The sequence below is a fragment of the Mauremys mutica genome, chromosome 4 (assembly GCF_020497125.1).
Source record: "Mauremys mutica isolate MM-2020 ecotype Southern chromosome 4, ASM2049712v1, whole genome shotgun sequence".
NCBI classification, from domain to species: domain Eukaryota; kingdom Metazoa; phylum Chordata; order Testudines; family Geoemydidae; genus Mauremys; species Mauremys mutica.
In genome coordinates, this window is record NC_059075.1 from 149992276 (window position 1) to 150006660 (window position 14385).

The 14385-nt window shown below is 46.5% G+C and overlaps 1 protein-coding gene across 1 annotated transcript in view; it reads left to right on the forward strand.

Annotated features, from left to right (window-relative positions):
• Positions 1 to 14385, forward strand: part of LOC123369112 (E3 ubiquitin-protein ligase RNF213-like) — a 71073-nt gene that overhangs the window by 38409 nt on the left and 18279 nt on the right. Inside the window, exons 15-23 of the mRNA XM_045014473.1 lie at positions 2939 to 3154; positions 4467 to 4551; positions 5180 to 5214; positions 8507 to 8601; positions 8888 to 9038; positions 9231 to 9396; positions 9928 to 10019; positions 10982 to 11230; positions 13749 to 13890. Coding sequence (XP_044870408.1) covers positions 2939 to 3154; positions 4467 to 4551; positions 5180 to 5214; positions 8507 to 8601; positions 8888 to 9038; positions 9231 to 9396; positions 9928 to 10019; positions 10982 to 11230; positions 13749 to 13890 — 1231 coding nt within the window. The remainder of the gene's footprint in view (positions 1 to 2938; positions 3155 to 4466; positions 4552 to 5179; positions 5215 to 8506; positions 8602 to 8887; positions 9039 to 9230; positions 9397 to 9927; positions 10020 to 10981; positions 11231 to 13748; positions 13891 to 14385) is intronic.

The following is a 14385-nucleotide window of genomic DNA, read 5'->3' on the forward strand; positions in this document are numbered from 1 at the left end:
TTATGTAAAATCGGAATAATCTCGTATTGTAGACATACCCTTTGTCTGCCATGCTGTCTCCCCTCCCTCCATTCATGCTGCCTTATAGAGTGTGAGGCTACATTAACAACAATGGGTTAACCCTTGAGGGCTCAGCTGATTGCTAGTTCATCATTTAGCAGTAAGGCATTCCCTGGGAAATATCCCACCCTCTTCCACCCTCTGACTTCACCATCTCAACCAAGCTTCACAATCATCATTGCTGTGTACCAGTATTAAATTGTTTGTTTAAAACTATATATATAGTTTTTTGTCTGGTGAAAAAAAATTCCCTGGAACCTAACCCCCCATTTACATTAATTCTCAGGGGAAAATTGGATTCGCTTAACATCGTTTCACTTAGTCACATTTTTCAGGAACATAACTACAATGTTAAGCAAGGAGTTACTGTACTTGAAAATTGTTATCATGTCCCCTCTCAGTCTTCTCTTCTCCAGACTAAACAAACCCAATTTTTTCAATCTTCTCTCATAGGTCATGTTTTCCAGACTTTTAATCATTTTTGTTGCTCTCCTCTGGACTCTCTCTAATTTGTCCACATCCTTCCTGAAATGTGCCGCCCAGAACTGGACACAGTACTCCAGTTGAGACCTAATCAGCGTGGAGTAGAGTGGAAGAATTACTTCTCGTGTTGCTTACAACACTCCTGCTAATACATCCCAAAATGATGTCTGCTCTTTTGTGTGACACTGTTGACTCATATTTAGCTTGTGATCCACTATGACCCCCAGATCCCTTCCTGCAGTACTCCTTCCTGGCTAGACATGTCCCATTCTGTATATGTGCAACTGATTGTTCCTTCCTAAGTGGAGTACTCTGCATTTGTCCTTATTGAATTTCATCCTATTTACTTCAGACCATTTCTCCAGTTTGTCCAGATCATTTTGAATTTTAATCCTGTCCTCCAAAGCACTTGCAAACCCTCCCAGTTTGGTATCATCCACAAACTTTATAAGTGTACTGTTAGGGGTCTTATTTCCAGACAGAGATTATACAGACAAACAATAGGGAAATAGGGACTACAGTGATAGAACAACAAAGAAATGAGGATTTCACACCCCAGCTATTGATAAGTGAGTTCTTGCCATACAGGATGCTATCAGATTAAGTTTTCTTTTACATCTTCTAGGCTCTTCCCTTTCTCTGGAGGTGATAGGCATTATCAGGACAGGACTGTATTCCCAATAGCATCTTATTTCAGTGTGACTAGTTTGGAATGTAAGGATGTGACTATACACTTCCCAGCTTATGGCTGCCTCTGCTGCTTAGCCAAAGGCCTTAGCCTAAGAACAGGGCCTCAGACTGTCACAGTAAGAGAAGGCCCTTACACTGGCAGCCAGTAATTTTAATTCTTTCTTTTATACCTCTAGCTAAGTAATAAGAATACACCTAAATTCATAAAGTATAGGCCTTTGCAGGCAGGCCTGAATATCTGTATCCTAACATGTACTCTCTATACCATTATCTAAATAATTGATGAAGATATTGAACAGAACTGGACCCAGAACTGATCCCTGCAGGACCCCACTCGTTATGCCCTTCCAGCATGACAGTGAACCACTGATGATTACTGTCTGGGAACGGTTTTCCAACTCGTTTTGTACCCATCCACCTAGGTTGCATTTCCCTAGTTTGTTTATGGGAAGGTCATGCAAGACAGTATCAAAAGTAAAGATATACCACATCTACCGCTTCCCCCCATCCACAAGGCTTGTTACCCTGTCAAAGAAAGCTATCAGGTTGGTTTGACACAATTTGTTTTTGACAAATCCATGCTGACTGTTACTAATCACCTTATTATTTTCTAGATGTTTGCAAATTGATTGCTTAATTATTTGCTCCATTATCTTTCCAGGTACAGAAGTTAAGCTGCCTGGTCTGTAATTCCCCAGGTTGTCCTTACTTCCCTTTTTATAGATGGGCACTATAATTGCCCTTTTCCAGTCTTCTGGAATCTCTCCCGTCTTCCATGACTTTTCGAAGATAGTCGCTAATGGCTCAGATATCGCCTCAGTCAGCTCCTTGAGTATTCTAGGACACATTTCATCAGGCCCTGGTGACTTGAAGACATCTAATTTGTCCAAGTAATTTTTAACTTGTTCTTTCGCTATTTTAGCCTCTTCTGATCCTACCTCATTTTCACTGGCATTCACTACATTAGACGTCCAATCACCGCCAACCTTCTTGGTGAAAACAGAAACAAAGAAGTCATTAAACACCTCTGCCATTTCCACATTTTCTGTTATTTCCTCCCTCCCCCACTCCACTGAGTAACGGGCCTACCCCGACCTTGGTCTTCCTCTTGCTTCTAACATATTTGTAGAATGTTTTCTTGTTACCCTTTATGTCTCTAGCTAGTTTGATCTCGTTTTGTGCCTTGGCCTTTCTAATTTTGTCCCTACAGACTTGTGTTGTTTGTTTATTTTCATCCTTTGTAATTTGACCTAGTTTCCACTTTTTGTAGGACTCTTATTTGATTTTTAGATCATTGAAGATCTCCTGGTTAAGCCAGGGTGGTCTCTTGCCACACTTCCTGTCTTTCCTATGCAGTGGGATAGTTTGCTCTTGTGAGCAAAGGGACTTAGTGGGACTGAACTGGTGCCGACTGTAATTATAGGGAATGTGCCTTTATGGTCTGAGCTTCCCAGACAGTCAGTCAGGTGAGGTGCTGTGAATCTCTTGTTATTGCAGCCAGTTGGAACCAGACACAGAACAAAGCAGATCTCTTTGCAAGCTTCTATGCACTGAGTGATCACCTTGGTCTTCTGCTGGCTCCTCTGCACAGGGTGAATTTCACCCTGATTATGAAACACAACAGAGATTGGTGTGACCCTCTGGAGTGACACGTGCAAAGTGGAGCCCATTAAAACCCTCTCGGTTTTATCTGATTGTCATTTAGGCCATCACAAAGCACATGGAGAGGCTCCTACAGGCATCGCTGCCCTCAGAAGAATCCGTGGAAAACAAATTGGAAAAGATCATGAGTGACGTGAGCAGCCAGGAGAACGCAGCCCTGCTGGAAGTGGTGCTGCATACTGCTGTCACGCTGACCTTGTCCCAGCACCCACTCACCGAGCTATTCAAATCCATCTGCTTCCAGCCCAGCGCTGTCAAGGTGAGTCCAAAGCAAAGAGCCATTGTATTCCTCCTCACCCCCAGCAGCTCTGTAGAGCCACTGACCTAATCCCCTTTATGCCATGAACCCTTAACCTAGCACCGGCCGGGGACCATTTCTGTCTGCAGTGACAGGGACAGCAGCTTTTGGGTGTGGGAGGAACTTAAGATCTGTGCCTGTAAATACAGATATATTTTAAATCATCCAAAATCATGGCCATCGTACCACATCCCACCTGCACTTTGCTTCTGGGTCTCGCCCCGTTCTGTTAACTCAGTCGCTAACCAGAGACTTTGGATTTTCTGTTCCAAAACCCCCCAAAGTCACTATTTGCATTTCCCCCTTTCTACAGTGACGAATGCTGGGGATATGTGCACGACAGCACCTGCCTGAGGTTCTGGGGGCTCCAGGGAAATAGCACCGAAAGAATTTAAGGCCAGGAAGAACCATTATAACCCCCTGCATAACCCAGGCCAGAGAATCTCACTCAATTACCATTGTTTGGAGCCCTGAATGATCCGCCTGGCTGTCTGTCCATCTGTGCGTGTCGGTTTGCAGTGGCTCGTTATCTTAATGTCAGCTGATAAAGTTAGATTTTCCTGTTGAAATCAAAAGAGAAATCAAAGTTTCCACAAGTTATTGGGCTGGGTGCAGGAATCGCTGGGTGAGATTCTCTGGACTGTGATATGCAGGAGGCCGGGCTGGATGGTCAGAAAGATGGGTCGGTGTAGCATAAATAGCCCATAATTGCACAGAGTTGCACAGAGGGGTATGGCACATCAAAGATAAATAAGACACAACTCTTGTGAGAATTGATCTGGCCTAGCTGGCAGCCTGCTTTGGAGGCTGAGCATATTGACAGGCCCATTTTGCTTTATAACTCATTCAGAGGGGCTCTGGGACTGGACTGAGATTCAGGTTTCTCTGCCACACACTCCCTGGATGACTTGGGCAAGTCACTGAACCTTTCTCCTTTTTAGTTTCTCCTCCCACCTCTTGTCTATTTATACTGTACCTCGTTGGGGCAGGGATTGTCTTGTGATACGTCTGTGCAGTGCCGGGCACAACAGGGCCTTGGTCTCAGTCGCTGTGTGTCTGTGCACTGCCTGGTGCGATGGGGCCCTGATCTCGGTCACTGTGTGTCTGTGCAGTGCTTGGTGCTGGTTCTGCGCTTAGTCACTGTGTGTCTGGAAGGTGCCAGGAACCAAACCTGTATCTCCCAAATCCCCATCCAACGCTCTATCCACAAGCCCTTCCTTCCGCTCTGCCCCAGTGCTGTAGTAAAGGTGTCCAACTGTGGTTTGTTTACCAGGCAAGCTACCTTCCAACCATGCCGAGTGACCTTCTCTTTGATGTGACAAATTGGAAAAACACTGCCATGGCAGATACATTGTGGAGTAAGTGTCAGAAAAACTTTGTATCAATATTTTCTGGATGCTTTTAAGCACCCCGCTATCGTAATACCACATAATAATCGTGCTTGTCCTAACAGTGTACACATACAGAGGCAATCCTGCGTCCCTCCTTTCCAAGCCTCCGGGTGGAGATGTGGCTGGGAAAAACGGGGCATGACTGGGACACAGCCGACTCCAGCTGCACCTTGCTTGACAGAAAAGTACCCCAAGGCTGTAGGAACTGGTATTAATTTAGAGCAAGGTTGGGGCAGGGTCTGGCAGCCTTGGCACACGGGATGGGTAAAGGCTACTTAAAGCCAACTATGTCCCTCCAATCTGGTCCTGCAGTGACCACATTTCAGACTGACCAAAATCTGGTTTAGAATCTTGTTTCACAAGGTCATTTTTTATAGAAGCAGGAAATTTGGGACCAGGTCCCCAGCTGATGTAAATGAGGTGCAGCTCCAAATCGATGAGGCCAGATCCCCAGCTGGGGAGAATCGGTTGTTGCTCCGTTGGAGTCACTGGGGCTGTGCTGATCCACCCCAGCTGAGGTTCCGGTGCATTATCAGTACTGTTGTTTGTGTGACTGTACCGATAGCTGATTGGTCTGATTCCCTCTCACGCACAGGATGCCGATGCGGGAAGTACTGGAGCATTGAAAATGTAAGTGTCTCTTCATAGCTGTTGTTCGTTGCGGGTGTATCTTCAGCCTCTTGCTGCGTCTCTGTCTCTGGAATGTACGTGTCGGATTTCTCAGGACAGGACTACTTGGCACTGACACAAGGATCCAGAGACCCAAGCTGACTCCTAACCTGATCTCCTTACCTAGAAATATGCACTTAAATTGCATCTAAACTCTTACATTATGGCTGACATAGTGTCTGGGCTTGAGATTTTCATTGCTGTGCATCCGTGCTTGTCTCCTGTAATACGAGAGTTTCATATCCGAAGCTGTATCCGCATGTAGCCCCTTTCTGGGGCACCCCCACCTCCACCAGGGTGGGGACTGAACCTGCCTCCTCCAGAGCTAAGAGCACAGTTCTTTCCTGCCTGAGCCGAAACACCCACCTCTCTTAGCCCAGGCTGCAGCAGGCTCATCAACCTCTATCTACGGCCCAGCCATTGCTAGAGCTGGGCTAGGCACCACACTGGTAAGTGCGGGTTCCATGTGTAGATGTGTCTGTGGAGACAGTTACAGAATATAAAGAGATCCATGGCATGGCCCGTAAGACTAAAGCAAGTGGTATTGGTAGAGGTAGTTGTTTTCCACTGCAAATGCCTTAGGCCCAGATTCACAAAGGGGTTAGGTGTAACTCTTCTGCATGTTGAAATTGGCAGCAACAAGGGCCAGGTTCAATATCTAGGGGTTCCTCTTCAACAACAGAACACAAAACTGGCTCGAGCCCCACCCAGTAGCCTGGGACAATTACACACCACCCCGTGCCACCTCTAGGGGCAATACTTCCCCTCTCACAAGCACAGAGTCTGAGTGTAGAAAATAAACTTTTAATAACAGAAGGGAAGTAACCCAGCATTAATTTGGGAAAACACCACAAACAGGGTTCATAAACAAACCATGAGCTAAAGACCAACTCCCAAGTAAATTGGGCAGTGTCCTCTTCCATCAGGTTCTTAAGTCCAGCAACCAAAAATGCCTTTAATGTGCCCATCTCTTCTCTGCACCGCATTCACAGTTGTCCTTGGTCAGTGCAGACCCAGAAGCCAGAGGTGCAGCTGCAGAGTTCACCTCCCACCCTGGGTGGAGAGGTAAGAAGGCACTTTAATTGCCCTGCTGTCCAGGCACTTGCTCACCACACCTCTCTGCTGGTCATCCTGTCCTGTGTAATAAGACTCTCAATTGAGAGCAAATTAGCTCTGTTATTACACAGCAGAGAGAGACGGGATCAAATGTTGTCTGGGGCCATTAGGCAGGCCCTACACCACCAGGTACAAGTACCTGACCCCACCCTCTCCCAACTCCCTGGGCTTTGGAACCCATGTTCCCTTGCTTAGTGAGTGCGGTTGAGTTGAGGGTGAGTCCCTCAGTCGGGGTATGCCAAGTACGGTTCTACTGCCCTGGATTCACACAAAGATAACAAGTCTTTACAACTCCATCCCCAATAACAAGGAGACTGGGGATCCCACACCAGCCAAAAGTGATCATTTGGGCAAGCAATCCCATCATGCTGAGCACCTAGGCAGGGGGGGGTGCCCATGAAAATGAGATCAGCTCCTGAAGTCCTTTTCCACAGCTCACCACTAGATGCCAGGGGAGACCTCATTCAGACTCTGCTTAGATAGGTGTTGTGATGCTGCACATGGCAACACCTAACTTCCAGTCACTTAAAAAAGCACTGGAGCAGAAGTGGGATTCACAGAGCCCGAGTTAGGCACCTAGCTCCCTATACAATGCCTGGGCAGAGACAGGCACTTGACAATGTGACACACCAAACCAGCACGTTAGGCAGGGAGCTGCCTAAGCTAGCCAATGGGAGATACCGATCAGTGGGGCATATGCTAAGCCCTGCTTCCTTCACAGAGGTAGGCACCTGAGTCCAGGCTCCAAGAAGGTGCCTGGCTCTGCCTAGTGATCCACGAATGGGAGCCCCTCCCCTAGAGTTGCAGGGGGCTAGGCACCTAAGTCGTTTCTTTCAAGATGAAGTTAGGCATCTGTGTCACTCCACACACAACAACTGAAAGAGGAGGAGGTAGTGGTGAGAAGGAGTCTGCAATCCAGTGATGAGGGAGGTGGGAGACCCAGGGGTCCAGTCCCCTTGTTCCAATGACTCGTTTTTTATCCACAGTGGAACAGCATCACCGGGAGAGATTGAGGGAGCCCCATCAGGCTATCCCATAGATCAGTGGCTAGGGCACCCTTCTGGGAGGTGGGAGCCCGCAGTTCAAATTCTTAGCCACCCTTGGGTCAAGGGGGCAATTAAATCTGAACTTCCCACACCCGGGGTGAGTGCTCTAACCACTGTGCTGAAAGGTGTGAAGGAACCTCCTCCTCTGGCTAGGTTTTCAACAGTCTCCTTTTCCTGTCTTCCCCTGGTTCGTGAGTTGCTCTGGGGCTGAGGCAGAGATCGGCATTTGGACACCTAGAGGGAGGCGGCAGTGCACATGCCCAGAGGCAGAAACTTCAGCACTGAGGGAACTTGTCCCCTGAAAACAGAGGCGCTGAGTGAGTGTAGATGCTACAGGGTTAGTTGGTAGCTGAGAAGGAATTTTGTGGCTCGCAGTGATACCTGAAATCGGGCCTTCCCGACTGCAGATCTGAGTACCCTGCACCTAATCCTCCTCCTCCGTTCTAGCAATGTGGTTTTAAACGGTTATCGATTTGATTTTGCCTTGCCACTAGCAGTGATGCTCATTCTGCGTACATTTGGTGAGACCACAGCTGTATACACTCAAAGGGAGCTGGGCACCCAACCCACCCTGAATTTTCAGTGTGTTTGAGGAGCCATGGGGCTTGTCTACATGGTCACTTTGTGTGCAGCAAGCCAGGATGTGAACTACAGCACACTGTCCTGTGCACTAAATCACCGTGTGGACACGGCTGCCTCTTGTGCACTAAACGTTCCATATTGCACTTGGACGTACTGCTGATTCAACAGCACTTTTAGCGTGCGGGAGCAGGTGCCACACAGACAGTTGGTGCATGAACATTCACACCTTGACTTGCCATGCACTGAGGGGCTGTGTAAACAAGCTCTAGCTCCACTAGGCTACTTTGAGAAACATGATCCTGGGCACAAGGCCAGTATATTGCACACTCACTGTCTTTTCTGTTTACTGTTCTGAACATGTCTGCCTCCAGTGGTTTGTGCAGAGTCTGTTTCTTGCTCAGCTGCAGAGTGGTGCTGTCTGGCTAGCAGCTGAGCAAACATTCGTACAACTGTTGCATTGTTGGTTCTTTAACAAGTGACTAATGCTGACATTATTCCTGTGACAACAGTGCGGACGGCCCTGGGTTATTATCAAGTGTCTGTGTGGCTCCGAGGTTGGTGGGACTCTTCACAGCCCCATGGAGGGATTTGAGGAAGTAGATACGTAAGTTTAAAATCATTGCATGTAATGTAAAAGGAGTGAATGAGACTGTGTCAACTTAAATCCACACAGCTGTCTGGGAATTGTTAACGGAGAGTGAACTATAGGTGCCAATTTTAGGGGAAATTTCATTGAAAGTTCAAAATTCCAATCCTTTTCCCCACCCCAATGAGACCCCACGGTCACTATAGCTGTGAACTGCTTAGGGTGAAACACCAAACAAATACAAGGTTTGGGAGAAAAGTCTGATCTCTGTGACTGTCAAATAAATTGTGATTTCTTAATACAGCACGAAGGATAAAACAGAGAGAGGCTACATGCTGGGGAATCCGTCCGCACGGAACAATGAGACAGAGAGGGATCTGCCTGCAGCCGCAGTCTGCATTGCCAGAGCACTGCTCCATTCTTCAATGCTCCTGGGGACTTTTACCGATAGACAGGTGGGAAAACCAATACCCCCAGTAATATTCTGTCTGTCTGTCATAACTCATCAGCATTGTACACCACTAACAGGCTATAAATTGTAATGGTAACTTTGTCTGAGTTATACATCGCCTTTAGAGAAGTGTCTGTACAATTATGAGGGGAAATGCTTCCTCAGAGCTAAGCTATGGAAATACTTTGCCTTCTAGTCCATTTTGGAGCTAATGAAAGTGAAGCCGAAAGATGCAGAAAAGTTCTTTTGTGACCACCTTGAAAAAGACATCCAGTTCCTAGCAGAGTCACTTAGTGGAAACATAGACGATGCAACGATGACAGTCCACCTGTTCCTCAGATACATCCTCGACAGCACAGCAGGTAAAGAAACACCTCGTTTTAGGGGCTGTTATTTTTTTGCTGCTGTATTTATGACAAAGTGAGACAAATTCAGACTAAAATTAGGTCCAGTATGTTTATCAGAGAGGGGAATGACCCATCAGGACAGCTCATGTAGGGATGAGGTGGATTCTCCAGCACTTGGAGTCTTGACATGAAGATGTGATCTCTCTTTCTAAAAGATCTGCTATAGCTCAGACAGAGGTGATGGGCGTGGTGTAGAAATCACTGGCTGAGGTTCTATGGCCAGTGTTATGCAGGAGATCAGACTAGATGATCATAACTCTCTCTTCTGGCATTTCAACCCACGAACCTATTAATAAACTGATTTTTAACTGGCTAATATTTGAATGTGCTCCTCTATCTTATGGCTCAGGAATCTAGTTGTCTAATAACATTGTAATTCATTTCACTATCATGAACAACACTGTACTGCAACTGCGCTACTTTAGATCTGCTCCTTTTTTTATGTTAAATGATGAAAGCTGACGTGTAATTGTATATTTCTTACAGACACAAACATGACCATTAAATGTATGCATGAAAAAGAAGACAGAGTACGGTGGGAAAGCTGCTTAAAAGCCATAACTCAGTCGTTCTTCCAGGTATGTGAGGACCGGTTTTCTATACATGGTAAATATCACAAATAAACCGGCTGTTTACTCAGGGTAAGAGAGAGAGAGCCAGAAGAAGCCCACCTGAGACTTCCATGCCACTGTCTCAAACCAGAAGTCACACAAAACATTTCTAAAAATGCTAATTTTTTGCCCGACAGAAACCTTTGGTGCTCAGATGCCACAGTGATGGGCATGTTATAAGAACCTGAATAGAACTTGTCCATTGTGTTCAGCATATTAGAGAGGAAACCCCTGTGTATTTGATTGTCTACGAACCTAGTATTAAACTGCCTGCCACTCTGCATTTCTAAGAGTTCTGTTGGCATTTCATTATTATTATTAAATATTACAGTAGGACCTATTGGCTTAAACCAAGATCCAAGTAGGGCCCCATTTTGCCAGGCACTGCACAGACACACACACAGAGCCCCTTTGTGCTGGGTGCAGGGGGTCAGGGGGCCATGGCCCTCCCACTTTTTACCAGCCATAAGGGCAAGCGACAGTGGGGAGGAGGCAGAGAGGCACAAGCAGGGGGTGGGGCCTCAGGGGAAGGGGGAGTGCAGAGGCAGGTCCTTGGGGGGAAGGGGTTGGGATGGGGTCATGCTTCAGGTGCTGGTGGCTCCACCACTTTTAAGGAGCTTCTGTAGTCCCTAGCTGGGTGCTGCACAGACAGACGGTGAAAGACCGTCCCTGCCCCAAAGAGCTCACAGTCTAAATAGACAAAGGCAGGATTATTGTCTCTTTTTCCAGATGAGAAATGGAGACACAGAATCATGAAATAGCTTCTCTGAGATCACACAGGGAGTCGGTGACAGATCCAAAAATTGAACCCGGATCTCTAGTCTGGTGCCTTAACCCAGAGCCAGCCCGGGCTGCCTCTCAGACCGATTAGAAGAGCCAGGCCCCTTTATAACAAGACTCGATTCCTGACTGACATCTCACTTCCACAGGTGCTGGAGCAGAAACTTGCTTCTGCAAAGCAGCAGATTGTAGAGGAGGGAGCTCACCGTTCAAATGTTCTCCTGAAAGTAGCCTACGGCCAGTCCCCGCCTTTCAGCCACCTGCCGACCTGCGGGCTGATCAACATGCCCTGCATGTGGAGATTTGAACAGAGGATGACAGTCCAGCGCCTGACCCATCTGGTGCAGCAAGAAAATGGAGAAAACCAGTTCCCTGTGCTCCTGGAACTCCTGTCCAAGGTGCTCTGGGATGATTTGAACTAATGTTAACACACAAACAGCACATGCCTTAGAACAGCGCACACGCACACACAGAGACAGATGTGAATACATTGTAACCCCTTTTCAGCCCAACAGGCCAGTCAAAATTTGGGGCCTTGTGGATGTTCCAGTTGGAAGTAGAAATTGATGGAGTCTGGTATTTTATTTACTGCAGTTTTGTTTATTTATAAAGAATATACAAAGTCCTGTCGCTCTGAATACAGCGGGAATCAACTAGCAGGAAACAGCTTTTGTTGCTCACAGCACCAAGAGCAATCTTTGATCCTGCACCCCTGACCTCTTCCCAGGTTTTTGCTAGAGTCACCCGCAGGCTTGCAGCTGCTCCCTCCTTCTGGCAGTCTCTCCCTCTTAGCCTGTTCTTGTCTGACCTCTGTTTCTGTGAGCTTGTCTACACTTACAATGCTGTGTCATTGTAGCACTTCAGTATAGCTGCTACCTTTGTCAACGGGAGGGATTCTCCCAATGGCGTAGGTAATCCAATTCCCCGACAGGTGGTAGCTAGGTCGACGGAAGAATTCTTCGGTTGACCTAGCAATGTCTACACAGTGCCTTAGGTCAGTTTAACTACACCGCTCAGGGTGTGGCTTTTTCATACACCTGGCTGACATAATTAAACTGATCTAATTTTCTGGTCTAGACCAATCCTGTGTGATCTCTCTTCCCACAAACAAACACAGCTACCCAAAACAATACTCAGTCAAAAGCTCCTTGGCAGGTTCACACACATCTTTTGTCTTAGGTGGGGCTTTTACTTACAGTTATGTTACTTATGTTAATTGAGTTCACAACTATCAATCACAGTGGGGTTTTAACTCAACCCATAACAAGCTTTCACCTAGCTCATAACAATACTCATTTATAGTTAGAGTAATAGGAACATTAGGACTAGAAGGGGGCTCATAGATTCATAGATTCCACGGCCAGAAGGGACCATCTAGTCTGACCTCCTGTCTAACACAGGCCCAGGAACTGCCTCAAAATAATTCCTAGGGCAGAGCTTTTAGAGGAACATCCAATCTTGATTTTAAAATGGTCAGTGATGGAGAATCCACCATGACCCTTGGTAAATTGTTCCAATAGTTAATTAGTCTCACCATTAAAAATATACTCCTGGGACATCGTGTCCAGTCCCCTGCTACTGCTCATCATACAAACTCCTTCATAGCTTATCAGGCTCCATCTTAAAACCAGTTAGAGTGTTGGGCCCCACTCCTACCGGGAGGCTGTTCCAGACCCTCCCTCCTCTGATGGTTTCTAGCCTACGTTTATTCCTGGCCAGTTTATCCATATTTATTCTTGTGCCAACATTGTCCTTTAGCTTCAGTAGCTCTTCTCCCTCCCTGTTTTTCACCCCCCTGAACTCACTGTTCCAACATAATGAACTGATATTCAAGGTTAAAGAAAAATCTAATATTTGTCAATTTTGAGGCCAGAAGGGGCTGTTACAATTGTCTATAGTCTGGCTTCCTGTGTAACCCAGGCCGGAGAACCTCACTCAGTGATTTCTGGGTGACCTAGAATGGATATTTTAGAAAGAGACTGAGGTCTTGATTTAAAGACAGGAGATAATTATGCTAGGTCTTCCATCATGTCTATATTTAAACATGAACGTACAGCTTTAAGTTATGCCTATAAAGCCAGATTCTGAGATGATGTGTAAGATTTACTCCCTTACTCTCATCTGGACTCTCTCAGGCCAACTCACACTCACTGACCAGTTGCAAGGGAGTCATGTGACGATGGCTGATTTCTCCAAACACTAAACAAGGAACTTTATTAGAACAAAGAAAACCATAGCTTGCCTAAAGCCTGCTGTCTCTAACCCTAACGTTCTTTATCCAGACTAGGAAAAAACCTAGTGTAGGCAGGGTTTCACATGTCTTAGGAACAGCGCTTAATTAATACGTGTAAGCTGACCAAAAAAAAACATTTTTTCCTACTTTAAACTCTTCCCCTTCTACCAGGCTCCCTGCTACATATGTAAAGAAATAGGACAGCTATCCTCACAAGGGGGTTAATTTACACCATTGTTTATACAACACCTCTTAATCTGGCCCAAAGAAACAAGGCAAGTGTGATATGCTGCTTCCATTCCAGTCAGGCAGCTTCAGCTGACTGCTGCACATGCCTATGGACAATTTGAGTTTGCATTACAACAGGTGTGCTAGCAATGACCAGTATGAAATGCTAGGGGGTTGGCAGGTAGCAGGATCTTTGCATAGCTTTCCTAGGGTCTAATAGAGAACTGTAGGCTAAAGTAAGTTACTATTAAAAAATCCACAGGGGTTCAGGGCCAGATGGACCGGTCTCCGCTGGCTGCTTTGCATTGCCCCAGTGATGCAAAGCAGCCAGACACCCACATAACCATGATGTTTTCAGGAACATCAAAACCACTCAACACCCTTCCCCATAACATCTTTCCTCTCCCAGTGAACATAGGCATCATGTTAAAAAGGTGGTTACTTTTCTCTTACAGCACCAGCACATCCGACATGTACAGTACCTGCCTGAAATTCTCACTCTGCAGCGCTCTCTGATCCACTGTTTCCAAAACGGCGATATACACGAAGGTGAAAGGCTTTCTGTGAGAAACTTCTTGGAACGGGACGACCTCTCAGGTACACTTCATACTTCTAGGGTTATGGTACCAAATCTACTCTTGGTGCAGCTGTATTGGAGTCAGTGGGCCCAGATCTCCAGCTGACATGAATCGTCACTGTGCGCTGGCCCTACAAACCTGTGGATCCCTCAGTGCTGCAGGGATCTTCTTGCAGCCAGATCCAACAGCTTTATGGCAGCTTTGCATTGTGGGGACAACCCCCAGCAGCTTCACTGCACCCAAGAATCAGTATGACTCTATTTCCTGAGCAGCAATAAAGAACCCAAGGAACGTACATGGCTGAGCTAGGCGTGGTCTCTATACAGGGGATAATAGTGACATGCCTGGGGCTTGAGCCAGATACTGTGGAGATCAAGGGACAAGCTCCCATTTGCTGCAGTGGGCTTTGGATCTGGCCTGTGGACCAAGGAGAACACCCGCAGTTCTGCAATTATGTGCAAATTGTAAACATCAGTCAAAAAAGCCAATGAGAGCAATCAATCAACATGCCTCA